The sequence below is a fragment of the Acanthamoeba castellanii genome (genome assembly GCF_000313135.1).
Source record: "Acanthamoeba castellanii str. Neff unplaced genomic scaffold scf7180000084729, whole genome shotgun sequence".
NCBI lineage: Eukaryota > Discosea > Longamoebia > Acanthamoebidae > Acanthamoeba > Acanthamoeba castellanii.
Window position 1 is genome coordinate 153,558 of NW_004457390.1, and position 25,912 is coordinate 179,469.

At 59.1% G+C, this 25,912-nt stretch overlaps 10 protein-coding genes across 10 annotated transcripts; 4 read left to right on the plus strand and 6 right to left on the minus strand.

Annotated features, from left to right (window-relative positions):
• Positions 1-131: 131 nt before the first annotated feature.
• Positions 132-3,510, minus strand: ACA1_164080 (SGT1 protein; the record flags this gene model as incomplete). The annotated part of the gene is made up of 16 exons (XM_004337524.1): positions 132-300; positions 396-565; positions 633-1,034; positions 1,127-1,217; positions 1,304-1,506; positions 1,589-1,660; positions 1,755-1,823; positions 1,899-2,045; positions 2,129-2,273; positions 2,353-2,439; positions 2,514-2,563; positions 2,633-2,761; positions 2,832-2,919; positions 2,986-3,103; positions 3,212-3,328; positions 3,396-3,510. 16 exons carry the CDS (start codon positions 3,508-3,510, stop codon positions 132-134), a joined length of 2,172 nt encoding a protein of 723 aa, XP_004337572.1.
• A 644-nt stretch (positions 3,511-4,154) lies between these two features.
• Positions 4,155-7,704, plus strand: ACA1_164090 (uncharacterized protein; the record flags this gene model as incomplete). Its single annotated transcript, XM_004337525.1, has 7 exons — positions 4,155-4,380; positions 4,467-5,276; positions 5,346-5,921; positions 5,995-6,119; positions 6,187-6,749; positions 6,825-6,969; positions 7,045-7,704. 7 exons carry the CDS (start codon positions 4,155-4,157, stop codon positions 7,702-7,704), a joined length of 3,105 nt encoding a protein of 1,034 aa, XP_004337573.1.
• A 132-nt stretch (positions 7,705-7,836) lies between these two features.
• On the minus strand, positions 7,837-10,565 carry ACA1_164100 (the record flags this gene model as incomplete). Its single annotated transcript, XM_004337526.1, has 13 exons — positions 7,837-7,971; positions 8,055-8,135; positions 8,247-8,333; positions 8,406-8,481; positions 8,609-8,730; positions 8,837-8,944; positions 9,067-9,171; positions 9,243-9,411; positions 9,545-9,717; positions 9,828-9,911; positions 10,000-10,092; positions 10,189-10,333; positions 10,432-10,565. 13 exons carry the CDS (start codon positions 10,563-10,565, stop codon positions 7,837-7,839), a joined length of 1,512 nt encoding a protein of 503 aa, XP_004337574.1.
• Positions 10,566-11,199: 634 nt separating this feature from the next.
• Positions 11,200-11,577, plus strand: ACA1_164110 (uncharacterized protein; the record flags this gene model as incomplete). The annotated part of the gene is made up of 1 exon (XM_004337527.1): positions 11,200-11,577. The coding sequence occupies one exon, from the start codon at positions 11,200-11,202 to the stop codon at positions 11,575-11,577; it is 378 nt and encodes a 125-aa protein (XP_004337575.1).
• A 232-nt stretch (positions 11,578-11,809) lies between these two features.
• ACA1_164120 (mitochondrial helicase twinkle, putative) lies at positions 11,810-15,650 on the plus strand (the record flags this gene model as incomplete). The annotated part of the gene is made up of 15 exons (XM_004337528.1): positions 11,810-12,344; positions 12,452-12,615; positions 12,722-12,817; positions 12,926-13,047; positions 13,169-13,322; positions 13,414-13,490; positions 13,616-13,702; positions 13,782-13,857; positions 13,955-14,114; positions 14,231-14,326; positions 14,421-14,495; positions 14,593-14,785; positions 14,980-15,164; positions 15,282-15,381; positions 15,470-15,650. 15 exons carry the CDS (start codon positions 11,810-11,812, stop codon positions 15,648-15,650), a joined length of 2,301 nt encoding a protein of 766 aa, XP_004337576.1.
• Positions 15,651-15,802: 152 nt separating this feature from the next.
• ACA1_164130 (uncharacterized protein) lies at positions 15,803-16,606 on the plus strand (the record flags this gene model as incomplete). The annotated part of the gene is made up of 1 exon (XM_004337529.1): positions 15,803-16,606. The coding sequence occupies one exon, from the start codon at positions 15,803-15,805 to the stop codon at positions 16,604-16,606; it is 804 nt and encodes a 267-aa protein (XP_004337577.1).
• Positions 16,607-16,971: 365 nt separating this feature from the next.
• ACA1_164140 (uncharacterized protein) lies at positions 16,972-17,422 on the minus strand (the record flags this gene model as incomplete). The annotated part of the gene is made up of 2 exons (XM_004337530.1): positions 16,972-17,337; positions 17,414-17,422. The coding sequence occupies 2 exons, from the start codon at positions 17,420-17,422 to the stop codon at positions 16,972-16,974; spliced, it is 375 nt and encodes a 124-aa protein (XP_004337578.1).
• Positions 17,423-17,731: 309 nt separating this feature from the next.
• Positions 17,732-20,850, minus strand: ACA1_164150 (alpha/beta hydrolase fold domain containing protein; the record flags this gene model as incomplete). The annotated part of the gene is made up of 7 exons (XM_004337531.1): positions 17,732-18,309; positions 18,401-19,083; positions 19,185-19,759; positions 19,874-20,031; positions 20,114-20,364; positions 20,436-20,502; positions 20,619-20,850. 7 exons carry the CDS (start codon positions 20,848-20,850, stop codon positions 17,732-17,734), a joined length of 2,544 nt encoding a protein of 847 aa, XP_004337579.1.
• A 411-nt stretch (positions 20,851-21,261) lies between these two features.
• Positions 21,262-23,730, minus strand: ACA1_164160 (peptidase, M50 domain containing protein; the record flags this gene model as incomplete). The annotated part of the gene is made up of 11 exons (XM_004337532.1): positions 21,262-21,475; positions 21,586-21,661; positions 21,750-21,869; positions 21,977-22,230; positions 22,278-22,471; positions 22,556-22,665; positions 22,752-22,879; positions 22,984-23,087; positions 23,163-23,280; positions 23,397-23,529; positions 23,640-23,730. 11 exons carry the CDS (start codon positions 23,728-23,730, stop codon positions 21,262-21,264), a joined length of 1,542 nt encoding a protein of 513 aa, XP_004337580.1.
• Positions 23,731-23,877: 147 nt separating this feature from the next.
• ACA1_164170 (rieske [2fe2s] domain containing protein) lies at positions 23,878-25,820 on the minus strand (the record flags this gene model as incomplete). The annotated part of the gene is given in 11 exon segments (XM_004337533.1): positions 23,878-23,938; positions 24,009-24,140; positions 24,266-24,395; positions 24,466-24,591; positions 24,676-24,787; positions 24,853-24,985; positions 25,061-25,108; positions 25,187-25,246; positions 25,334-25,461; positions 25,475-25,508; positions 25,561-25,820. 11 exon segments carry the CDS (start codon positions 25,818-25,820, stop codon positions 23,878-23,880), a joined length of 1,224 nt encoding a protein of 407 aa, XP_004337581.1.
• Between the last annotated feature and the right edge of the window lie 92 nt (positions 25,821-25,912).

Genomic DNA, 25,912 nt, shown 5'->3' on the forward strand with positions numbered 1-25,912 from the left:
ATCGCACACGCATCGCCGCACACGCGGGGTAATGAACGAAGAGGAATGCCAACCGATGCATTGTAGGTTGTATGAGAAGAGCGTGTTGACGAGCCCTGCAACGCAAGCTGGGCGCACAGACCACAGGAAGGTCACTTCTTGCCGCCGCCCAGGCTGAGGTCGCGCAGTTCCTTGAGGATGTTGGTGCCCGGCCCGGCCATGCCCGATTGGGCTTCGATCGAGTCGAGGATGTTCTTCATGAGGTTGAGGTTGATGTCCACCGGCCGCAGCTCTTCCTCTTCTTCTCCCCCATCTCCAGCACTCGGGTGCGCTACAATTTGGGCCGACGATATGATTAGAGTCAGTCGTTCGTTCAAGGGAAGAAGAGGAGGAGGAGGAAGGGTTGCACAAGGTACCTTGCGGTATCGGTGCCGAGGACTTCCTCGGGTCTGGGCGCCTTCTCGAAGTCGTCGGCAAGCTTCGTCTTCTGAAGCTCCAGATCCATCTCTCTCATGAGTCTTCGCATCTTCTGTTGGTCGGCCTGGGCGCTGTTGCGATCTGTCTCTTCCTCTTCTTCCTCTTCATCCTGCCAGAGGGACATGAATAAGTCTCTTGTGTGTCGTGTCGTGTGCGTGTCGTGTCGTTCGACTTACCTCATCGCTGCCCATGCCAAAGAACTCGTCGGGCTCCTCTTCCGACTCGTCTTCGTCGTCCAGGCTCATTTCGCCGTGGTCCATGCCCGACCCACCCAGCGCCTGCTGCATGATCTGCATGAATCGATCGGCGTCGAACGACATCGCTTCGTCCCCGGCTGCGCTGCTCGGAAATTCGGCGCCTTCGAAGCTCGACACCTTGCCCATGAAGTCCTTCATGCCGCCGACGAGCTCCATCATCATCTTCATGTCGACATTGTCATCGCCCTCTTCGCCACCTGCTGCCCTGGTCTTCTTCTTCTTCGACGCTTTGGCCGCGGTCTTCTTCTCCACCTTCTTGTTCATCTCCTTTGCCTCGTAGGCATCGAACTCCTGTTGCTTACGAGCGAGAATGTCGTCCACCTGATCGCGAGTGAGAGAAAGGAAACGGGCATGTATGAGAACAAAGAACTAGCCAGCTCGAGCAAGATTGTGAAAAAGATGGGGCAACGCACCTCCTCAGGCGTGACGGTCATCCAGTCTAGTCGGTCATCAGGCCGAATAGAATCGTGCAAAGACCGGAGGAATTCGCTCCCGTCCAAGGGTCTACCGCCACGTAGAGACAATGAGCCTACGAACGACGACAACAACAACAACACACACACGACATGCAGCCATTAATGTAATGGTACCGTGCGAGGATTTCGTCAATCTCCTTCTGGAGCATTCGTTGCATCGCTTCGTCGGCGCTCAGGTCCTCCTCGCTTCTGCCCTTTTGGGCGGAGCTCTTCTCGTCGCGCTTCCCCGTTGCCTGTTGTTGGTGTCGGTCCTCCAGGTACTTCTGCTTGGCCACACCCAGCTTCCGTTGGTACTCCCGCGAGCCCTTGACCTCACTCTGACGAAGAGCAATGAATCGACAGACAGGAGTCATGAGCTCGAGTGCTATAGGATAGGAGCCCAATGAAAAGAGTAAGTACCTGGAAGTAACCGAGTCCCTCCAGCGTATGAAGGAAGGCCTTCCATTCTCGGTCCGCCTCAAAGTCGTATGTCTGTGCCGGCAGAATATAAGATAGCCATTAGCCGATTTTATATTTTAGTCAAAGGGTTGAATGTTAGGGCTCTAGGTACCTTGACATCATGTACCGCGGTCGCGGCGGCTTCGTCGGCTTTGCTCTTCCGTTTGATGTCGTAGAGAATCTCGAACCCACAAGCCTGCACAAGGGCGGTGAAGAGAGGAATTAGGATTACGCCCAGTGTGCGAAAAAACCAGCTGAGGAGTGCACATACGAGCTTCATGCCCAGCACGTGGGCGTGATGGTCCGGGTGCTCCTCCGGGGGGATGTAGGGGGCAAAGACTTTGGGCGGCTCGAAACGTTGCGAGGCGAGCATAGCGTAGAGACATCTTGTGAATCGCACCATGGTCATCACCATTCCCTTCACGAAGCGAATCGTAAGCAGCGCACCGACGGTGAGGAGACAAGCAAAGTGGCAGGCACAAAAGGGCAAAGGTGAGATACCGGTTTGTCGAGAGTGAGTGAGGCGACCGCGCCTGCAGCCGGGCTAGGAGGAATGAACAGTCCAGGAGGGAACTTCTCCATCTTCGAACAGAGGAACATGTCGTCGAGATCGCGATGGAAGAAGGCTTCCACCGCAGGAGCGACCCTAGGGTTGGACGAAGGCAAGACAGGTCAGCAATCACCGCCACCAAGGGTATCATGAATGATGATCGTGCATCTCGTACATCTGAGGTCGCTCGAGAAGGATGCGCGCTATCTGCCAGGGAAGGCAGCATCTGGCGTAGTGGAACTCATGCGCCTTTGCCGGGTATCTGCAGCGGAAAGCAGAGGAGTAAGCGTTAGATCGACGACCCGTAGCGTGTTGGCTTCGAGAGGAGTCGCGTACTCTCTCACCTTGGCGTCGATTGCCTCCTGGACAGGTTTGTCTGCGAGAGTCTGTGTTCACATCACACAGTGAGACATGAGCCACCTACAAGACCCTGCGAGACTAGCCGCGAGAGGTACCCTGATCTTGGAGTTGAAGATGACGGCAAGGGTGACCGCAAGGTCGTCAAGCGACGATGGGATCTGTGTGAGTTCTGCCGGCGTACGGGGCAGGGGAATGATGTGTACGCTGCCTTTGTGAATCCAGATCTGAGGGGCACGAACCCTTCGATTAGACAGGTTTGCCGGCACTAGGCAGGAATGATGGGTGTGCGCCTACCCTGTTTTTGGTGGTCTCAGGCTTGATCCAGCGCGGAATGACCAGGGCAGCTTCGATAAGCAGGAACTGACCGTCGTTGTCTGTAACACTGCGTTGTAGGTGAGCATGTACGCCGCGAAGCTGTGATTATCAACGCAAGGGAAGTGCTCCGTACCTCGCAGCTAGGTCTGAATCGTGTCGAGACAGCTGGAAGAGGAGCCACACAATGAACCATTCGTCGTCGACGCTATCGCCGAACCGTGTGCGGCCCCACAGATGAGGCAGCTCTTGCGCTGCAATCAGAAGGAACAAAGGGATGATGAGCACATGCACTGGAGTGTGGTGGACAGGGGAGTGAGAAAGAGCTTCACCTCCTTTCTTCTGCATTGCCGCGTCAACACCTGGCCGATAGAGCTTGAGCTCGAAGGGCTCCTTCTGCCAGATGTAGTCCTTGGTCCACTGTTGCACGAGCTCATCGTACTCACGCTTCAACTTGTGCAGCACTTGAATTTGCTCATCTAGATCAACAGTTGGAAATCAGCCATCAAATTTTGTGCGGATGAAGGAGAGATCGGGCATCGGTACCGGCAGTTTGCTTTTGGAGCGCTTGATTCGAGAAGAGGTGGTACTCGACAAAGTCCTCCTGCCCACCGTCCGCCAATTGAGGCCATTCCATGCCTGCACCGCCGAATGCGTCCATCTCTCTCAAATGCAAATCTCGCGATGCGCTAGTACTCGCGTTTTGGCGCTCGAAAATAAAAGTTGAAGAAAATGCGTGGAATTTGAATGGCATGAAAAATGCGAGGAATGTCATTTTCTCATTTCCGCCGCGTTCCTTGCGGCGGTAAAAGGGCAGCAACATTGTCGACACCTAGGTCAACGGCTTGTGTTCGTCGCCGACTTGTTTGTCGCTTGTTGAAAGGGATCGAGGGTGGCTTCATCTCTCTTGGCTTCGAAGAGGACGATCGATTTCGAATCGGATTTGGCGTTGGAGGATCGCGATTGGCAGCCAAAAATCTGCAGCGTCCGATTTCTAATTACTCGCCCAATTCAAGCCGTTGGAGTGGATCATCTCCTTTGGTTCGGTACACATCCCAGTTTCCGTCTACCAATGCGCCGCTGTTCGCTGTTCCGCTCTTCCGCTCTTCCGTGTCCTCATTCAAATGCTTCAGATTTAATTACGCCATTAACCACAACTCGTTGTGCTGTCACCTTGATCGATCTCACATCCAACGACGATCCTTCCTTTCGATTCAATCATGCCATCTACAAAACAACCTGTTGTTGGGTTTGTGCACTCCACTCAACCATCATCTTCACCCACAGGAAAGGGTGTGAACGACAATGCGACGTGTGAACAGCCTCAACGACCTGGCCGAACGAGCAGCGATGCTTGCGCCCTTCGGGGACGCCACAACTGCGGCTGCGGCTTCGGCTTCGGTCTCGTCCCCGTCCTCCTCGGCCGCGTCAAGCCCCGTCCTCTATGCGCCCGGCCTGTCGCCCCTGGCCTCCCTGGCCTCCGCCTCATCCGCGATCGACCTTCTTCGCACAACCGCCACCACACAACAAGGTCTGTTGTATGTTGTGTGTCATGTGTTGTGTGTGTGTCTTGTGTGTGTCGTGTGCGTGCTCACCTGGCACTGGTGGTCCTAGTAGACATGTCGCCGGTCTCGGCCAGCAGGAGCAGCAGAGCGAGCCAGGCCGCCGTGACTTCCCCAGCGGAGACAAGGGACAAGAAGCGCAAGCGCGAAGCCACCGCACCGGCCGAGCACCACGCCCACCACCGCCATGTGGCCCTGCGGCCCTCGGTGCCCGCCAGCCCCTCGGCGGCCAAGCAGGCCCAGGCCCAGCGCGCGGTGCACCATGCCTCCAACGGTAACGGGCATGCTGTCGGTCACTCCGGCCACGGCCACGGCAAGCCGGCGACCAGCAACGGCGCGCCCCTGCACCGCAGTGATGGCGGCGCCGGTGCCGGCAGCATCAGCTCTATTCCACGATCGACCTCGGCGCCGTCTCTAGCGCACATGCCCTCGCCGGCCCCGCTGTCGCCGCGAATGAACCCGTCATCGTCATCGTCATCGGCTTCTTCATCGTCGCCGTCGCCGGTGCACTCGGCGCAGATATCGCCGAGCAGCATTCACCTGCGCGACTTCACGGACACCACGAAGCACCTCCTCACGGTGATGTGCGCCACGGCCGGCGGCGACGCTACCAAGGCGGCGCCCGGGTGGGCGAGCGAGCTGCGCCTGGGCTTTGGCGCCGTGGTGCAGCCCGTGGAGAAGGCCAGCGCCTACTGGTTCGCTGAGGTGCCGTCGGTCTACGAGGTGCTCAGCGCCACGGGCCTCTGGCAGCGCGCCTTCCTCATGGAGGTCCTCTGCCAGGAGCGACACCTGGTCGTCGACCGGACCCTCTACTGCGGCTACAAGCGCGTGAGCCAGGACAAGTTCACCTTCTACTTTGATTCAGGTGCCGTCGCCACATTCCTGGCATTCTCAGCACATTCCTGCATCTAACTCGCATTCCTGCGTGTCTCAGACTCGGAGACGCTCAGACAGCTCTACGCGCACGCCACGGCAGCGACGGCGGCCACGGCGGGACCCGCATCGCCCGCGTCGTTCCCCTTTGCCAGCGGCGGCGTCAGCGGCAGCGGCGGGTCGTCGGGCATACCGTTCCGGTTCTCGCCCGGCATGTCCCTCCCCGCACCCGCGGCCGCGACGGGCGCCAGCGGGGGGCCGCGATCGTACGCGACGTCGCCCGTCGTCATGACGTCGTCGACATCAAACGGCAGCACCGGCACTGGGCACCACCACCTGTCCACGTCATCACCGGCCTCCTCGTCATCGGCCTCTTCCGTGTCGACATTGTCGTCGGGCCGGCACCACGCATCGATTCCGCGCACGACCTCGCACCCCGCGCTGGCGTCGTTGGCCGCCGACGGGCCGCGCCTGGTCACGGTCGACCGACGACACAGCAGCAGCGAGAGCGAACAACACAACCACGGCGCTGGATGCTGCGTGAAGGAGGAAGACGAGGAGTCGGACGGCGACGGCGACGACGGCTTCTACCAGCTCAGGGCCGCCAACGCTAATGACGACTGCAGTACCGAAGAAGGTACAAACCTGAAAATCCGCGCCTATTTTTCCTAGACTAGGAGCTCGCTATTCACGCACGCACTACTACACAGGCGAGAGCTTTGAGCAGCCGCCGGCCAAGCTATTCTTGTTGACCGAGTACTGTTACTTCGACCCCACGGTCCTCAAGAAGCGCAGCATTCGCTGCATTCCGTGCAAGATGTCCCTTTCCAAAATGGTACGCGACACGACACGACCAACGACACAACGCACGAACACTCACACTGAGCGGTGCTTGTTGACAGGGATGGAAGCAACACATGTTGTCGACAGTCCACGTGGAGAAGAAGGCCAAGTTTAATGCGCGCGGTCAGTCGCCCCAGCAGACGGCCGAGCTCGTCTACCGCAGCGCGGGCGGCGGGCTCACCTGCCTCGCCTGCGCCGTGCTGCTGCCGCCGGGCGACTTTGATCGGCACGTGGCCGGCGCCATGCACGCCAAGAAGCGGAAGGAGTGGGCCATGCTCGACCACATCGAGCGGTGGTCCGACATACTCAGCAAGAAGCCGCGCTACAGCACCGCCACGCCGCTCAGCCCGACACTCACCGGCCCCGCGCTGGTGTCCAGCCCGACCACCACCATCAGCAGCAGCGTGGGGTCGAGCGGGGCCAACGCGGCCGCCGAGTTGCAGCGATCGACGCCGGCCGCGGCCGAGGGCCAGCTGGAGCAGGCGGGATCGGAGCAGCTGGCGGAGCTCTTCTACGTGGAGTGCTACCCGATGACGCCGGTCACGGGCTACACGCAGTGGGTGGCCCTCCACAGCACGCGCAACTGGGACGCCCGCAACTTTGAAGTCCTCATCACCAGCCGGTACGCGCGCGTTTCCCGCTCCTTACTTGATGTCACCGGCGCCTGACCGTGTCGTGTCGTGTGCGGTGAGCGCAGAGGAAAGCAGGATCGTCTGGTGGTGGAGCCCCTGTCGTGGAAGACTACCACCGCGCGTGGCTTCCTCTTCAACCTGGCCGTCAAGTTCGAGCGCACCTACGGACCCGACCCCGTCCAGCTCTGCCTCGTCATCCGTGATACCATGGTACGCGCGTGTGGGTCAGTGTGTGCGGTGTGGTGCGTGCTGTTGCTGACGTCACGCCAGGGTGCGAGTGCGCAGGGCCACGAGCAGGAGATTCAGATCCCGCTCGGGCGGGCCATCGTGTGCTCCAACTCGTCGCAGCGGCTCAAGCGGCTGCAGCAGCTGGGCGAGGAGTCGGCCCTCACCGACACCGAGCAGCGGGTCATCCCGCACTACACCCAATGCGCGCTGGTCCACAAGGGCCGCGAGCACCGCTACCGCGTCAAGCCCCTCTCTACGGTGCTGGCCGCCGCAGTCACCGCCACGACCGCCGCCACCGCCTCTGCCGCCACGGCCGCAGTCGCTCGGGCGCCGTCGCCCACGAGCCAGGCCCCGCTCCCGACTACCGTCCAGCGGGTGGTGGCGACTGCTCTCAAGCCTTTGGCCGCCTCGTCGCCGGCCAATCTGACGAGCTCGCTGCCGGCGCTGGCCGCCGCGCCCACATCGTCATCGTCGTCGTCATCATCGGCCACGTCGCTGCTGGCGTCGGCGCTCTCGGGGTCGAGCCTGTCACTGTACGCGCCACCAACCGCCACCGCCACCAGCGCCGCTGCCGCCACGCCGGAGGTGACGCCCTCCACGTCGGCGCTCCATCGACGTCCGCCGTCGCACCACCAGCAGCCCTTCGGGTCGCCTCAGCTGCTGCCGTCGCCCTCGCCAGCACCGCGGCCATCACTCATCGTCAAGACTTCCTCATGACCATCGTGCCGCGCGTGTGATTGTGTGCGTGTGCGGTGCGTGTGTCGAAGAAAAAGAAAAAGGGTTTCATTTTCATGCGCGCGTGCGTGTGCGGTGTCCGCCGAACACAACGCAAGCAACACCCGTCGTCGATCAGGCGTAGGCGATCTTCTTGAGGTTGGGGGACACCTTGAACTCGGGTTCGGTGTACTTCTTGACGTCGTCCACGGTGACGCCTTCGGCCACTTCGATCAGCGTCAGCCCGCTCCTGTCCACGTCGAACACCGCCTGCCAGCCAACGTTTTTCAAAAAGGGTGTCGTGTTAGCCAGGAGCACACGCGTCAGCTGACGACACAAGGTGGCGATGGTACCATTTCGGTGATGATGCGGTTCACGCAGCCCTGGGCGGTGAGCGGCAGGTTGCACCGGTTCAAGATCTTGGGCTTGCCGCTCTGGTGTTTTGGTGTTAAGTAATAATTATCATTATTATTAATAAAATAATGTATCTCAAATAAGATAATAAAAATATTTATTGGTTTTTAATATAAAAGATAAAAAAGTACCTTGTCCTTGTGCTCCATGGTGACGACCACGCGCGAGCCAGAGCAGGTGAGGTCCATCGCGCCTCCGGGACCCTTCACCATCTTGCCCTGCAGTTGATTGGAAGGGTCAGACGCGAGCACCGCGACAGAGAGCGGTGGCGGTGGTGGGTGCTCACGTACGGGGATGACCCAGTTGGCGAGGTCGCCGTTGGACGAGACCTGCATGCCGCCCAGGATGGTCAGGTTGACGTGCGCGCTGCACCACCACCCAACCAGGCCAGCCAAGCGTCAGTCCGCGGGTACCAGTTTATCCAGTTACGATAATAATAACAACAATGGTAAATAAATAAATAATAAATAATAAAATAAAAGGTGGCTGGTACCCGCGGATCATGGCGAAGGACTGGTCCGACGAGAAGATCGACGAGCCGGGGAGAGTGGTCACGGTCTCCTTGCCGGCGTTGATGAGGTCGGGGTCCTGGTTGCCCGGCTTGGGGAACGGACCCTACATGACATAATTACAACAATTTTTTTGAGTTATTTTTCTAATTGGCAAAGAAAGAATTAATTTGTTTTTTTGTTAAAATAAAATGCACGTGTGGAGCGGGTACCATGCCGAGGAGACCGTTCTCGGACTGGAGCTCGATGTGGATGCCCGAGCGGATGTAGTTCGAGGCCAGCGTGGGAATACCAATACCCAGGTTACAATACATTCCGTCCTATTGTTGTGATTTGTGTGTCATGTGTGTGATGTGTGTCGTGTCGTGTCGCAACGTTAGAAACCAGAGAGTGCGATGTGTGGCGAACGACGATGACGAGAGCGCAGGTCGTGTGGTGGCACCTGGAACTCGAGGGCAGCCCTGCGCGCGATTTTCTCGCGGGTGATGGCAGCCTCGTTCTTGGGCGCGTCGCCCTTGGCCGGCTGGCCCTTGTCCAGCGTCAATTTCTGCAATGCACGAGTGAGACCGAAGCCGTGCAGTGGTGCGCGTGCGGCAGTGCGTGTGCGGTGGTGCGTACCTCGATGCGCTTCTCGTAGCCGGTTCCCTTGATGAGCCTGTTGACGTAGATTCCGGGGAGGTGGATCTCGTCCGGGTGCAGGCTGCCGGCCTCGACGATCTCCTCAACCTCGGCAATGCAGATCTTGCCGGCCGTCGCCACGGGCGGGTTAAAGTTGCGGGCCGTATATCTGCGCGCGGAGTTTGTTAGTATATACAATATATAAACAAGATATATATATATACAATATATACAATATATACAATATTATGTGAACGACTGTGAGTGTGTGCGCACACGCGTGCGGTGGGTGAGGGGTGCACCTGAAGACGATGTTGCCGCGAGTGTCGGCCTTCCAGCCCTTGATGAGCGAGAAGTCGCCGGTGATGGCCTCCTCCATGATGAACTTGCGGCCGTTGAACTCGCGCACCTCGCGCGGCTTCGAGGCAATCGCCACCGAGCCGTCGGTGTTGTACTTGATCGGGAAGCCGCCCTCCTACACCACCGCACACGACACACGACACACGCGGCACACGACAAGACACGACACGGTGAGGCCGCAGTGGCACAACAGAGACTAGTGAGCGGCGTGGGGGAGGGCCGTACCTCGAGGAAAGTGCCGACGCCGGTGGGAGTGTAGAACGCGGGGATACCGGCGCCGCCGGCCCTGCATCGCTCGGCAAGGGTGCCCTGTGGAGTCGTGCGTCGCGCGGCACAGTCGCGGGTCAGACACCACTCGATGGGGCACGATCACACACACGCGCTTTCATAAATTTACCTGAGGGATCAGCTCGAGCTCGAGCTCGCCCGAAAGGTACTGCTTCTCGAAGATGGCGTTCTCGCCGACGTACGAGGAGATCATTCGCTTGATCTGGTGACACGACACACGACACACAACACGCACACAACACGACACGCACACGGTCAGGCGGCACGCGACACGGCCGGGGTGGGTGTTGGGTGGTACCTGGCGCGTCTGGAGGAGGAGGCCGAGGCCGAAGTCGTCAACGCCGCAGTTGTTGGAGACGACGGTGAGGTCCTTGACGCCGGTGGTGCGCAGCGCGCCGATCAGCTTCTCGGGGATGCCGCACAGGCCGAAGCCGCCGACCAGCCTATTTCAAGTAAAATAAATAATGCGAATTATAAATAAAAAATTAAAAGTGGAGGAATAAAATAAAAATTAAAAATAAAGTAATATTATTGAGCGTACAGCTTGGAGCCGTCCTTGACGTCCTTGACGGCCTCCTCGGCCGAGCCAACAATCTTGGAGCGGAGGAGGGAGGTGGTGTGGAAGCCACGCGAGCCCCTCGTCAAAACGATTCCTCTCATGGTCGACTGACGCATCGTGTGCCAAATGTCAAGCTTGTGCCTCGCCTGCCACGTGATCAAGAGCATGAGTCAATCGTCAAGTAGTCATACTACGCTGAAGTTGTCTGATTTTATCATCGATAACGGATTAATCCGGTATTGTAGATAAAAGATGTAAGCTGGCAGTGCGTGGAAGCGACGTGGGTCGTGACGTACCTGGAGAGATGGTGGATGTGCAGTGTTAGCAAAGAAACGAAGAACGAAGGCGAAGTGGGTGCGCCGACAATCGAGGAAGGGCAGAGCGAGCCCAGGCAAGTTGGGACGGCAAAACGCAAGGTGGGCATCTGGGACCAGTGGCATCTCAACAATCTCCGGCCATTTATGTATAAAATGCTTTAAATTCTTAACTAATCCCAAAACTGAATCCACGATATTGCTGGATAATGTTCCGCGCTACAAAATTTGATATTTTCTTTAGGTCGAGGAAAACTGTCAAGAAATTGTTTTCTTTGTATTGATCGGTTGCCAAGGGAAAGTCGCAATCAAACTCAGCCCAAGGTCCTTGGCGATGAGGTGGATCAAGCGAGCGGGACTGCGCAAACACTGTTGCCCGCTTGTCAAGCACACACGAAAGCACACACAGTTCTTCGCATCCCCAACGCAAGCAAAGATGGCGCTCTCCCTCTACATGCAGTACGACTCGGAATGGAGGCCGGCTTGCGACGTCTGCGAGAACGCGGATTGCATTCAGCTGATTGCCGACCTGCCCGGCATGGCGCGAGAGAGCGTGAAGGTGAGCATCGAGGACGGCCTGCTCGTCATCAGCGGCGAGCGACGACGATCCTCGATCGAAGGCCGGTATCACGCTGCCGAGCGAGGCCAGGGCAAATTCAAGCAGCTGCTCACCCTGCCCAAGGGCGACTCTGCAGCTCGACCGCCTCGACTACCAGCTCTCGGAGGGAGTGCTGCTGGTGACCATCCCCAAGAGGCAGTGAGCTGCTGCCGTGCACATTCAATCTCGAACCGAATCGAGATGTACAGACACTAAAGACGGAAACTGAAGATGGAGAGAAACACTTGTAATCACGAAGCCATCATGCACATACACAACATGTACCGAACTGTTACACAAAGAACAATGCCCCAACCCTGTTAATTATTATTTATTTATTTATTGATTGTTTTCTTATCATTTCCTGTAAACGTTGGGATTCCTGCCCAAACGGCAAGCAAACAATCTTCTTGACATCAGCGTAAGATAGACTGAGGGCCAAGGGGCAATGCGTGTTGGTGGTCAGAGGATTGCTGCGGGGAGAAACGCGGAACTATGCCGCCAGCCCGCCGGCTTATGGTTGGGGAGAACTGAGGCATCCGTGATGGGATGGAGCAGATGGACGTCTGCACCGCCCCCTCTCGGCCACGCGCGACCTGTGCTCGAACCGCTACTGCGCAGTAGAGGCTGCAGCCCTCGTTGGTTGGGTCGCTCCTTTGCTACACGCTCGGCACCGGCCTCATCTTCATCCTACGCTCGCAAATCTGCCGTCCCCTCATCATCATTCGCCTCCTCTGCGCGCCCCGTGGGCAGTGTAAGTGGCGGCGGTGCGCCGTTCGTGTCCTCCCACTTCTCCATCAGCGAAGATGAGATCACCCACTTCTTCAGCCGGAAGAGCCTCGTGTGGAAGCGGAGCGGCGAGGAGCTCGTCGTGCAGACGTGCCCCACCTGCCCCGACCACAAATACAAGATGGACAACCTCTTCAAGCTCTACATCAGCAAGCGCACCGGCCAGTTCTTCTGCCACCGCTGTGGCAACAAAGGTGTCGTATCCGTGGTGATGACACCTTGTTACCAATTCTCACCATCTCCTGACGCATACCACGTGTGTGTGTGTGTGTGGTGATGCGTGTGCGGTGCCATGGCATAGGTTCGTGGTTCGACTTCAAGAGGCTGTATGGCGAGATTCCGTACACTGCGCCCATGTCGGCACCCGTGCCGGCCTCGGGAGAGGTCGCGCACGACCACCAGCACCACCAGCACGCGCCAGCTCCGGGCCTGCAGGAAGAAAGAGAGAAACCGCTGCCAGACCACGTACGCGGCTTTCATCTCGAACGAATGCCCGAGTGGCAATCGCTCACGTCTGGGCCGTGTGTGTGTGTGTGCACCCCTCTCCTCCCTGGCAACGACCGCCCTGCAGGACGTTGTCTCCAAGTACCCCTTGGCCCTCTTCAACGAGTATCCGCAGGTCTTGACCTTTCTCACCGGCAACAAGACCAAAGTGCAGCGACACTTGGTAAGTCCATCGAACCATTCCCATTTGATACTCCTTTGCTTTCTCACCGACGTTCGTGTGTCGTGTGTGTCGTGTGTGTGATCGTGTGTGGTCGTGTGTCTCCTCAAGTCCGAGGAAGTGATTCGCAAATACAAGGTGGGAGCCACCAAGTACGCATTTGGCGGGGACTCGGAACAGTGCGTGACCTTTCCCTGGATCGACGCCGACGCCGAGGGCAGGAACTCCATCAGGTACCAAGAAGAAGGCCTTTGCGCTCGCACCTTGGCTCATCGCGCATCGTCTGACCCTCGACTCGCTGATGCTGATGCTGATGCTGATGCATCGTACTGTCCCGTGGGACTGGCTTTGCAGGCGATTGAAGATTCGGTCGATAAAGAACAAGGCCAACCAGCGATTAACCCCAGCCGGCGGGCAATGGGGGTTCTTCGGTTGGCACACGGTGCCCGCCGATGCCAAGGAGATCGTAATCACCGAGGGCGAGTTCGACGCCATGGCCGTCTATCAGGTGCCACACCCACCACAGCGAACGTCGCGCACCATCACGCCTCGATGTTATAATGAGAGCGCAGCCTTACTATGAGCGCTCGCCACAACAGGCCACAGGGCTGCCGGCCATTTCGCTGCCCAACGGAGCCCACTCGCTCCCCGTGGAGCTGCTGCCCCGACTCGAGCGGTACCCCCTTTGCAAGTTCTTATGTCTGCACCGCGTCGTCCTCCGCCAACACGCTGCTTGTTGTGTGTGTCGTGTGTGTGTTGTGTGTGTCGTGTGTGTCGTGTGTGTGTGTGGTTCGGCGACAGGTTCGAGAAGATATACCTCTGGATGGACGACGATATCCCGGGCCAGGAGGGCGCCGCCAAGTTCGCCCAGAAGCTGGGAATTAAGAGGTCCGTGGTGCACCACAGCCGCAGACACCTCTCTTTTCCCTCTCTTTTCCTCTCATTTTTTTTCTTTGGCCACCTCCAGGTGTCTGCTGGTGCGCACGAAGCAGGGCGACCCCGAAGGCCCGAAGGACGCCAACGACGCCCTTCGCGCGGGCAAGGTAAGGGAAGCGTTGTGCGCCTGTACGCCGCGGCCGTTGGTGACACCGGCCCAGTTCTCACGCTCAGCTGATTGATATCTCCATTCCACTCGCGCAGGACCTGAATGCGATATTGAAGAAGGCCGGCAGGACGCCGCACCAGCAGGTCATCTCGTTCCAGGACATCGCGGACGAGGTGTATCGCAACATCTGTTCGCCCGACGAGCTCGCCGGCGTGCCGTCGAAGATGTTCCCCTCCCTGACCAAGATATTGAAGGGTACGCGCGCCTCCAGTGCATCGCGATCTCATATCTTCTACGGTGCCCGTTCTGGCTCACGCTCACACGACACACACGACACACACACGACACGGTGCGCATTGTTGAACGACCAGGGCATCGCAAGGGCGAGTTGACGGTGTTCACCGGCCCGACCGGCGTGGGCAAGACCACGCTTCTCAGCCAGCTCTCCCTCGACTTCGCGATGCAAGGTATCTTAGGGACTCCTTTAGTCGGGGGGCGTGCGGGCGAGCTCCCTTCTCACTCCCCCCCTTTCAATTTGTTTTTTTGTTTCCGTGAGTCCAGGCGTGCGCACTCTCTGGGGCAACTTCGAAATCAAGAACACCTACCTCGCACAGAAGATGCTCCTCCAGTACGCCGGTACGTCCGTGTGTCGTGTGTGTCGTGTGTGTCGTGAGTGTGTCGTGAGCATGTCGTGTCGTGTCGTGTGTCGTCTGATCGTGCTGCTCGCTGGCAGGCAAGAATTTGGCCGAGCTGCAGGACAGAGCGCAGTGGGACGAGGCCTCGCGGGCCTTCTCCGACCTGCCCCTGTACTGGATGCGATTCCACGGGAGTACCAGCGTTGACCAGGTGCTCGACGCCATGGACTACGCCGTCTACGTACACGACGTCGAACACGTCGTCCTCGACAACCTACAGTTCATGCTCAGGTACCGCACACGCACACGCACACGCACACGCACACGCACACGCACACGCACACGCACACGCACACGCACACGCACACGCACACGCACACGCACACGCACACGCACACGCACACGCACCCGCACCCGCACCCGCACCCGCACCCGACGCTACACGCGCGCATAAGGCCGGCCTCATTGTTCGGGCCTCTCTGCAGTGGTCAGGCCTGGGGCCAAGAGGGCGTGGCCGCGGGCAACAAGTTCGACATCCAGGATCGCGCGCTCGAGGAGTTCCGACGGTTCGCCTCCACCAAGAACGTACACATCACCCTCGTCATCCACCCGAGGAAGACCGAAGACGATCGGCCGCTCAACGTCGCGTCCGTCTTTGGCAGCGTCAAAGGTACCTTGCGATTATCATCTTTTTCAACTTCTTCATCATCATCAGCACTTCCTTTGTTGTTAACGATCGTCATCTGTTGCGCTGCTTGGCTCGTTCGTTTGTGTGTCAATGCTGCAGCCACACAGGAGGCCGACAACGTGTTGATCCTGCAGTACAACAAGGGCGAGGACTGGAAGTGGCTCGAGGTCGCCAAGAATCGATTCGACGGCGAACTGGGGTACGTTTGCTTTGTTGTTTGCATGTTTGTAGTTTACGAAGCTGACGCGTCAATCCGTCGATGGATGGCGTTGCAACACGCTCAACAGGCCGATTGCGCTCCAGTTCAACAAGAGGAACAAGTCGTATCGCGAGATGCCCACCACGGGCCTGCTCAACAAGGCACGCAAGGGCGCCAGCAAGGGCGCATCCAACCAGCCAGACGACCCACAACCCGCCACCGCTTCCTCCTCCACCACCAGCACCACTCCCACCACCAAGGCTGGGTGAAACAAATAAATAAAACAAAGCAAAATTGATAATAATAATATCATTATTTGGTATTTTCTCTGCTGATTTATTTGCTTTACTTTATTTATAATACTGGGCAATTAATAAGTGCTGTGTTTTTTCTTGCAGCCTTCTTCACACCTCCGCCAAGAATGGTAACCAACAGCGAGCTGCTTTCGCTTCTTGTGGTGCTCTTCGCCCTCGTGTTCCCCTCCGAAGGCGCACAGGAGGCCTCCGGCATGTCCCTCTCCAGCCTCGCCCCGGCCCTCGACCTCGCCCTGTCGCAACACCACCACAACCCCGACCTCGCTCCCCGCCAGGCACCGCCGCCCGGTAGCCCGACCCACGTGGCCAACACCTTCCAGGGCGCGACCATCTGCGCTGAGTCCAAGTCGGGCTTCTCGCTGGACCAACTCGCCCGCGAGTTCCCCCAGTTCTACATCGAGCTTGGCACCTGGCTGGGCAACATCACCTGCTTCCAGCCCGGCCCGTCCGGCACGCCGGCGCTGGGGCTGGCCCCGGTACTCGCCGACGCGCGCTTCGAGCTCAACACCACCCTTGACGGGGCGCGCCTCTACTCGTGCTCGTCGCTCGGCGGCGCGCCGGCCTCGTGCCGCGTGTTCTACCCGCGGTTCGACGGGTCGGGCCAGTACTGCACCGTGGACCCGGTCGACGGCGGGCTCCCGCTGCAGAGGGTGGGCCAAGTGGTCAACTCGCGCATCTCGGTCGACTCGGCCTGGTCCAACGCGGGCGAGCTCGACTCGGCGGGCCTCAACTACTACGAACCGGCCAACGACGCCATCTCGGGCTTCTACGGCTCGTGGACTGGCCAGGAGGCCCCTGGCGGACCCACGACGGCCGTGGGCGGCAGGCCGCCAGCCCTGCAGTGCCTGTTCCGCGTGGCCCGCACCTGCCGCGGTCCTCTGTGCTTCTCTGCGCCCGAGCACTCAGGCTAACCCCAACCCTCCACTTGCGCCAAATAAAACAAAGTGCACCCTTTCAGGCTTGAGGGTAGAGGGGCTGCTTTAACTGCAACTGGTGAACGACCACCAGACAAAAAGGATACGGTGGATTCCCGGGTGGTCGCCCACCCCAGTACTAACACCGCCTGGCGCAGCTTAACTTCGCTGTTCGGATGGGAAGCGGTGCTTTCTGCGCAGTATGGCCGTATCCAACATTTGATGGATCCTGTCGCGGTCTGATGACCTCCCTTGCAGGAGTACAGGTGGCACACAATCAAGTCAACAATCGAATATGAGCGCTGCATATCCACAAGCATCAATAACTTTATTTGCTGCACTGTGAGCGGTGAAGTAACAGTTTAGTGCTTGTACTCATCCTTCTCACAGTGCTTCCTGGTCGTGGAGGTGGTCTCCTTGGGGCAGCCCTTGGTGGTCGAGGTGGTGTGCTTCCTGGTCGTGGAGGTGGTCTCCTTGGGGCACTCCTCAGTGGTCGTGGTGTGCTTCCTGGTCGTAGAGGTGGTCTCCTTCGGGGCAGTCCTTGGTGGTCGAGGTGGTGTGCTTCCTGGTCGTTGAGGTGGTGTGGCGGTTCTTCTTGTGACAAACCTTGACGCACTTCCAGTAGCACTGGCCCTCCTCCTTGTCATCATCATCCTCCTTGCAGTCCTGGTCCTTGTCATCCTCCCAGTCCCAGTCCTTGTTGTTGTTCTTGCTGCTGTGGTCTTCACCTGTTCAACCAATTAGAGTGCAGATGTTTAGTATCATCATCACACAGGAACCACCTTTGGTTGGGCGGGAGCACACCACCGTCATGGGCGAGAGCAAGGGCAAGCAAGCTCAGACAGACCAAGGCGAAGAGGATCATGTTGAGCTTCATTGTTGTTGTGGTTGTTGTGCGTTGATCTGTTGGATGTGGTGAGCCTGGGACCAGTTTTATAGCTGATCCAGCTTGCTCTTCCATTGGTTGCATGAAAAGATAAAGAACCGCTCCCCCATTGGAGTCAGCTTGGACTGTAAGCTTGTTGTGCTCTGTTTCACTGTTGTGGCCACCACGCGAAATTGCCACTCTCTCTTTCCTTTTTTGTTAATTTTGTCCTTTTATAGCGTGCTTGTTTATTCAGCCTAGACGGGATAGGGCGGCGTGCGCACGGCGTAGAGGGCCTCCAGGTCCTCCTCCTCGTCATCCAGCGGTTCCGGGCCGAACAAGCCCACGGGCGGCTTCCCCGGGAGAACTGTCACCTTGACCTCGCCTTCGCCTGTTGTCGTCGTCGCCATCTTCTTCTTCTTCTTCTTTGGAGTGGTCGTGGTCGTGGTCGTCACATCCTTCGCGGCGTACGTTGGCTCCTCGGCAGTCGGCCGCCTCGTCAGCTGCTCATCGACCAGTCTGGCCCCCGCCGGCTCCGCCTCCTTCATCGCAGGCGATGGCGGCGGTGACATGTCGACGGGGTCAGTGGCGGCCCGGGCGTGGTCGGGGCTGGGCTGGGTGTGAGGCCCGGCGCCGGGAGTGGTGGAGGTGGTGGCGGAGGTGACGAGGCTGTGCCGTCGCACGAGGTCGGCCTCGTGCGCCCGGCGGATGTTCATGCGCTGCTCGAGCCAGTCCTTGACGTGGGTGAAGAACCGCTGCACCTCCGGGTGGGGCATCACGTTGAAGAAGAACTGGAAGTCGTGGTTCATGTGGTGGCCCACATACAGCTCAGCCTCTGTTCGCCCACCCACACAACCCTCATCAGTCCAGTCTATCTTACAAGTGTGCGGTGTGTGCGGTGTGTGCGGTGTGTGACAGTGACGCACCAACGCCCTGTTCGACGGCCTTGTGGTGGATGGTGCGGATGTCCTCCCACAGGGGCTCCACGTCGCCGCCGGTGATGAGCAGCGGCGGCAGGCCCAGCAGGTCGCCGTAGACCGGCGAAATGTAGGGCGAGTAAATGCTCGTCTTGTTCCGCTCCTTCCCGCGCTCGTCCGACAGCTCCTCCTGCACGTCGCCTCGCCGCCGCCGCCTCTCCTCCTCCTCTTCCTCCATCGTCTGCCCGCGCCATCGCTCGGCGTCGCCGTTGCCGCCGGCGCTCGTGCCGACGCCGCGGTCGGCTGCGGCGGAAGCGTGGAGATCGGTGCGCGATCGCTCGCGCTCGGCGGCGTGCTCCTCGTCGCGCAGGGAGGCGAGCGACTCGTGCCGGCGGCGCGCCTGGCGGCGCTCGTCGCGGTCGACCTGCCGCAGGCGCAGCTCCTCGTAGAGGATCTGCTTGAGGTACTTGCGCTCCCACCGCTTCTTCACCCACTTGAGACGCACGCGGTCCTTCTCGCGCGTGGCGTGCCTCTCCTGAGACTGCGCGCGCAGGCCGCCCCGGAGCGGCCGGCGCAGCTGGCGCTCCTTCTTCTTGGTGAAGGGATAGTCCGACGGCTGCAGGTTGAGGTAGCCCTGCACGAAGCGCAGGCCGATGTGGTACGGCCGGAACTTCTCGGGCTGCGGGTACGACCTATACAGAAACACCGAACTGTGCTCACTGTGTGTCGTGTCGTGTCGTGTCGTGTCAGTGAATTAAGCAGTCGACGGACGATGGTACGGCGGGGAACGAACCTGAGGTCGACCCAGGGAGAGAGGAGGACGGCGGCGAGGGGCGTGGGCGGGAAGACGTCGCGTTCGTCGTCGGCGAGCTCGAAGGGCAGCTGGTGCTTGCTCATGAACTTGTCGTCGGAGGCGAGCGTGCGCCGCTCCCACGCGCGGTGCTGGCTCTCTGTCATGTCGCTCGCCGGCCACCGCTGCTCGCTGGTCTTGTCGGCCTCGGCCGCGTCGTCGTCTCCGGAATCGCCGCTTTCTTTGGATTTTTGCTGCTGTCGGCGCGTCTGGAGCACCTTCTCCACGGCCTCGCTCGTGACCACCTCCTCGCGCTCGCGCTCCTTCTCGATCCACCGCTCAACCGGCCCCTTCTCCCACTCCCTCTGCTGCTGATGTTGCTGATTGTCGACACTGCGCGTCGTGAAAGAGCCGCCTCCGCTGGCGCTGAGGCTGAGGCGGCGCTCGCGGTGCTTCTGAAGCTCGCTGCGCTCCTTCTCGAGGCGCACCTGACGGATCACGTAGAGCAGCGACAGCGTCAGGTTGCCGCCCGCGCTGTCGCCCGCAAGAATCAAACGGTCCGCAGGAATGCCGCCACCCTAACAACACACAATGAGTGTCGACAGCTCGTGTCGTATCGTGTGTCGTGTCGTGTGTCGTGTCGTGTCGTGTCGTGTCGTGTGTCGTGTCGTGTCGTGTCGTGAGGTGGGCACCTTGGGGTTGAGAATCCAGAGGTAGGCTTTCCAGCATTGCTGGAGGGCCACGGGGAAGGTGACCTCGGGCGACAGCGTGTAGTCGGGGAGGAAGAACTGCATCCCGCCCAGCAGCTTGCTCAGCTTCCAACACCACGCCCTGTACGACGGCACCGTCCCTACATTCAACCTCTAATCAGCACACGCACACGCACCACCGCACACGCACACGACCAACGACACAACACACGTTAAACGAACCGATGCAGAAGCCGCCGCCGTGGAGAAACATGATGGTGGGCTTGTTGCGGAAGTAGGGCGACTCCTCGGGCAGCTCGGCGCCCTCCTTCTCGTGGCGGGCCTTGAGGCGCTCGTACTCCTCCTCGCGCTTCCGGATCTCGCGCGCCTCACGCTTGGGCACCCAGCACACGAACTCGCCGCGCAGGCCGCACGGCAGCGTGACCTTGCGCAGGTAGGAGTCCTTGGGCGTGCGCGGTACCGGGTACAAATTCCTGACATTCCATCGCACTCACCACCGTTAAGCCAGAGCCGCCACTGCACAAAGTGCGTCGAACAACAGTACCTGAGGTCTTCCCAGCTCAGCAGGTAGTGGTGGTCGGCCACTTTCATCACGGACCGGTAATACACCTCTGGTTTGGTTCCCAACAGGGTCAGTTGCGACCGACACGACACGACACGACACGCGCCGCACCGCACGCAGGTCATATTCCTTAGCATTCCACACATAGCTGAGTGGTAAAGGTACCGAGGCGCTTGGTGTAGGACGGGTAGATGGGTCCCCGCTTGAAGCGTCGGGGCAGGAGGAAGAGGGATTTGACGGCGCACGAGGCCAGCAGGGCGTTCTTGCGAAAGTAGAACGGTTTGGGCTTCCGCTTGTACTGCGCCTCCATCGCCGCTCGCGCCCGGTCCTTCTCGTCACCTGCGCTGTTCGCCGCGACTTCCTTCTTCTTCACCTTCTTGTGTTTGCCAAACCGCATTCTTTCTTTCGTGTGGGTTTGTTTTGTGTTGGTGTTGCTAATTCTTCTTCAAGTGTTGGTGGTTCAGCTGATGGTCTTCTTCTTCTTCTTGAGGGCTATGCTTGCTTTCTTTGAGTTCTGTTCACTTCGACCGGTGAAGAGCCCTCTAAAGCAAGCGATCCACAGAATATTTAGGCGAAATTTGGCGTGAAATGCTAAATCGCTGAGTTAATCTCGTGTGTTGCGGGCGCCTTCTCCGATGAGGGTGACGCACTAGTGAGGTGAGGTGAGGTGTCTCGGGGAGTTGATCCCATCAACAATTGAATTCCTAATTTCTGGTAGCTCTATTTTGAAATTTAAACGCCCGCCACGCAACCGCACACGCACGCACAAACGAACACGTAAAAAGATGGTATGTACAGGAGAGACAGGCTAGAAGAACATGAGGCCAACGGACGTCAGTACGTTGCCGACGAAGAGCGCGGCGGTGCCTGTGGAAAGGACCCGGAGGATGAGGTCGCGCGTGCGCGGGGCCAGCGAGGGGAAGAAGAGGGAGAGGATGGCGGTGGCGGCCCATTGGCCGTCGAGCCACTGGATGGGGGCCATGTTGATCACCGCCAGGCCGCCCGAAAGCGAAGCCGTGTATCTGCTCCCCTACCGTCAGGGCTGCCGCCAAAACGACACATACGACACAAAAGACACACACAGACACTCACGGCACACGACGCACGGCACGACACGCACGGCACACAGTACCGTAGGGTCTTTTCGATCATGGAAGGGAAAGAGGTGGGGAGCATGGGAGAACGGGGCACGTAGTCGCTCACCATCACTACCGGCACATTCGGGTGAGAGGCGAGCAAGAGAGTGAAAAAGGGAAAGAAAAGAAAGAAAAGAGAAGAAAAAGGAGTCAGACGTACGGGAGTACCAGAGGGCGTGCGGGTGGCCGTAGAAGAGCAGAAAGGAGGAGTCGTGCAAGGTGAGCTTGATCACGGCGTGATGCTCCTCTGTGACCGGGCGGGCGCACACGAAGCCGGACGCTGAAAAAAAAAAAAAACGGCCGCACGCATGAATCACATCGTAGAGAGTCACCGCACACACCGCAACACACGGCACACACTCGGCGAGTGTTGAAGCAGGGACGTACTCTCGGATTGGCACCGCTCGTCCTCGGAACAGAAGGCGTTGGTTGCCATCTGCCTCGGAATGCTGCACAACTGGCGCGCCGCCGCCGCGGGCGAGGAAGAAGCGCCCAACGGGTCCCCCAGGGTGAAGCACATCTCGTTGCTGCTCCGGCCATCGTCGGCGTCTGGTGTTGGCTCGACGCCGCCGTCGCTTTGGTCAGCATCGCCACAGCACGCGGTGCCGTGGGTGCGGATTAGGCGTGACGCCAGCGAGTCACTGCAAACCGTCCACAGCCCGGGTCAGTTGATGGTCTTCCCACTCACAAGCGTGTGAGCCGAGTGTGGAGGAGGTGCCTGAGACAGAAGCCCGAGTTGAGGCCGGTGGCCTTGTCGGGGTACATCAAGCTGGCGGACCAGCGATTGAGACAGTCGGCCCAGTCGTGGAGTCCGTTCACGCGACACTCGCCAATGGCCACCACTCTGTGCCCATACTCCACATGACCGAAAAAGGGAGAATCCTACTTGCACGAACACGGCACACACACACGTTAGAGGCGCAATGTCCGGGTCTGTACAGTTTTCGTCGGGTCTACCTCGGGTACGTGGGTGATGAGCACGCCGTGGCCGGTGCTGTACAGCGGCGACAGCAGGAATGGAAGGGTCCATATCAACAGCACGCACGCAACCGAGAGGGCGATGTTGTGCCAGGCCCCTGTCCCATCAGATTACATCAGAAAACAAGAACGTGAGTTCAGCGCAAAGCCGAGAGAATGCAATGAGTGCAATGGGATGGCACACCCGCGCAATAGATCTTGAGGAGCTTGCCGGGAGAGAGGTGCTGTAGGCTGTCCTCGGGGAGATCGACAAACGCGCCCGGATAGAGCACCACCAGAAAGGCCCCGAATCCATTCACCTGCATGTTCTCGCTGCACACGACCCAGCGTGAACAACGCTCACACCAATCAGATCGGTGTTGACGACGCCGTTGTTCCATAACTCCCCTTTGTTGTGGTAGGCGGTGTTGCGGCACCTGGTGGCTGCCAAGGCGTGGCCGATCTCGTGTATAACGCCAGCCACGGCCAGCGCGATCATATAATAGGCCAAGTGCGACGAGGGCACATTCACGCCGGGCACCTGCACGCGCACAGACACATAGGTTTCAGTGATGGTCCACTTCTGGAGGAGAACAGGTTCGTTGCGGCCCTGTACCACTGGCGTGAGCACGGCGGGCTGGTCGGGCTGCTTTAGCGTCCAGTAGAGATTGAGGGCCAACAGGAGGACCGAACACACCATGGCCGCGAACCCAAATACGGCGCCCAGCGCGTACCTGCGCAGCACACCGATGATGGCACTGTGAGTTGCGCAGAACGCACGCGCGCACACACGCACACACACGCACACACACGCACACACGCACAACGGTCGGGAGCGGAGTGCGCGTACCACTGCCTGAGGAAGGTCGGGTAGTTGCGACCCATGCGGGTGAACCACGGGTTGAGCGCCCGTGAGTACCACCGCACATAGCCTGGTCGCAGGTCCACTCCCGCTCTCGCCAGCCACTCCCCCACGCGCCCGCCTGGGCAACAGTCAGCCGAATCAATATCATTTCATTTCCATTTTATTGTAATTCAAGGTGCAATCTTATTTTAATCAATTAATCAAAATCTGGATTCGAGAGGAAGGAACCGAATTGGGCGTCGAGGAACTTGAGGCAGGCGAAGAAGGCGACCCACAGGAGGAGGACGGACCCCACCACCGACCCAAAGACCCCCCACATACTCCTCCACGTCGTGTGGCTGCCACGTCGCCGAAGGGTATTTTATAATTTGAGAAAAGGAACAATAAAATGGCAAAGGCGCGGCGCCACGTCGCAATGCCACCTGTTGGCCTTGTCGAGTACAATGGCTCGCTGCGCTACCTCTACTCACCACTCGAGGGTGTTCTTCTCCACCGCCGACTGGCTGGAATAGAATTGGGCATACCACCTGTATGCGTTTGGATGATTGTGGGATATGAGGAACCGAGCACGCAGTGTTGTCCCACAGGGAGGCGTACCTGCGCAGTCTCTGTACGGGGCCGTCCTCCTTGACCAGGATGGGCTTCAGCTGCCACACCTTGTTCTCCCAGATGGAGATGTCGTTCTTCCATTGCGCTATCCAGTTACCCACCACGTACCACACCAGAATCCTGCCCAAGCAGACCGAGGCACAGTCAGAGGTCGTTCCATAGCTGGTCGTGTCGTGTCGTTGGTCGTGTCGTGTCGTGTCGTGTCGTGTCGTGTCGTGTCGTGTCGTGTCGTGCGTGCGGTTTACAACCTGGGGATGCTCTTGTCCGCCCAATAGCGGAACTCGACCTTCTGCAGTAGCGGCTCGAGGGGCGTGTGCGTGTGGAACAGTAGAATCTCTCCGAGCTCGGTCTCAAAGCGAAAGTAGCAGATGCTCGCTGCCCATTTCGAGGTTAGTTTTATTATAGATTGTTGCTTTGCCGCCAAAACAAAGAAGAGGGTGCGTACCGGGTCCAACAAACGAGACGGTGCCCTTCGCGTCTGTTCGAGGGAGGTCTCGACCGCAGAACTGGAGGTGGGCCTTGTCCAGGAAGTACGCAATGTGCGATTCATCGCCTTTGCCTGGAATCCAATCTGGATGGGAGGCGCATACATAGCGAGTGGGCAGTCGGTTGACCACGGGTTGCGAGTTGTATGCAAGATACTACGAGAGGGTACCAGCTTCGTGGATGATGCGCATGCCGGGAATGGGGATGAGGGTGAAGGGGAGGCACATTTGGCCGTGCAGGGGATCAAAGTGCTGGAAGTCGGCGCTGTTCTCAGCGAATTCCTGGTGGGCACAAGATAAGAGTGGTGTGGTGTTGCGGGAAGCGAACAAAGGACGAAGCTGCATACCTGAATATGCATCTTGACGAGGGCATCATACTTGCCTCGGTACACGAACTTGCCCTCGTCGATCTCCTTGATACGGGGAGGCACGTAGGGCGGGTTCCGGCCCTCTGTGTAGATAGGAGTGGTTAGTGCTCTTCTGAGGGGGCACGGCAGCCAGAGAGCGATGAGTGATCTCTGGGCGGAGCGCGCACCCGCATCATACCAGACGCACACAAGCTTGTGGTACTCCAACACCTGCCACGAGCGCGCCTTGGCGAACCTGACGAAGCGGTCAGCGGGCTTACTACCAGTCAATAAAATGAAGCACAGGCATCCGCTAAAGGAGGGCCGTAGGTACTCGGGCGCCTTCTTCGAGTAGGGTATGTGGGTGCACTTGCCCTCGCCATTGAAGGTCCACCTGACAGAGAGATCTCTGCCGTGAGCTCGACATCGCACACGCACGACGCGCACGTAGAAACGCACAGACAAGAAGTGAAAAACTTACTTGTGGAAGGGGCACTCGATGCAGTCGCCCACCACTTTGCTGCCGACGCCCAGGTCGGCGCCCATGTGCGGGCAGTACGCGTCCAGCACCTTGGCTTCGCCGCTCTCCGTGCGGAACAGGACCAAGTGCTGCCCCAGGCACTCCAGACGCTTCACCCCCTTGGCCGGTAGGTCGTCTGAGTCGCACAGCTTGTACCTGGTGGTGATGACGGTGTTTTTTAGCACCACCTCCCGTAATACAAATAGGGTGACAGATACCAGCCGTTGGGGAAGGTGGGCGGGTAGTCCTTGGCGCGTGCGCGCTTCGTGGAGCGTGCGGCAGCGAGGGCCTCCATGGGGTGGGGGCGGGTGCTACCCCACACGCGGTGGGCGATAAGGCCCAGCACAAAGGCCAACAGCACCACCCCTGCGGTGGTCGGTGAGGGGGTGGCGGAGTAGGCGTAGAGGACGGCGCACAGCACCACGAGACTCGCCACCATGACCGACATGGCGTGCTTCAGAAGGGAAGTGAGAGAGCAGGGCAGGCCGGTGGAGTGGGCACAGCTTATGGTCAGTTTTTTTGTAACCTAAATGCGTACAA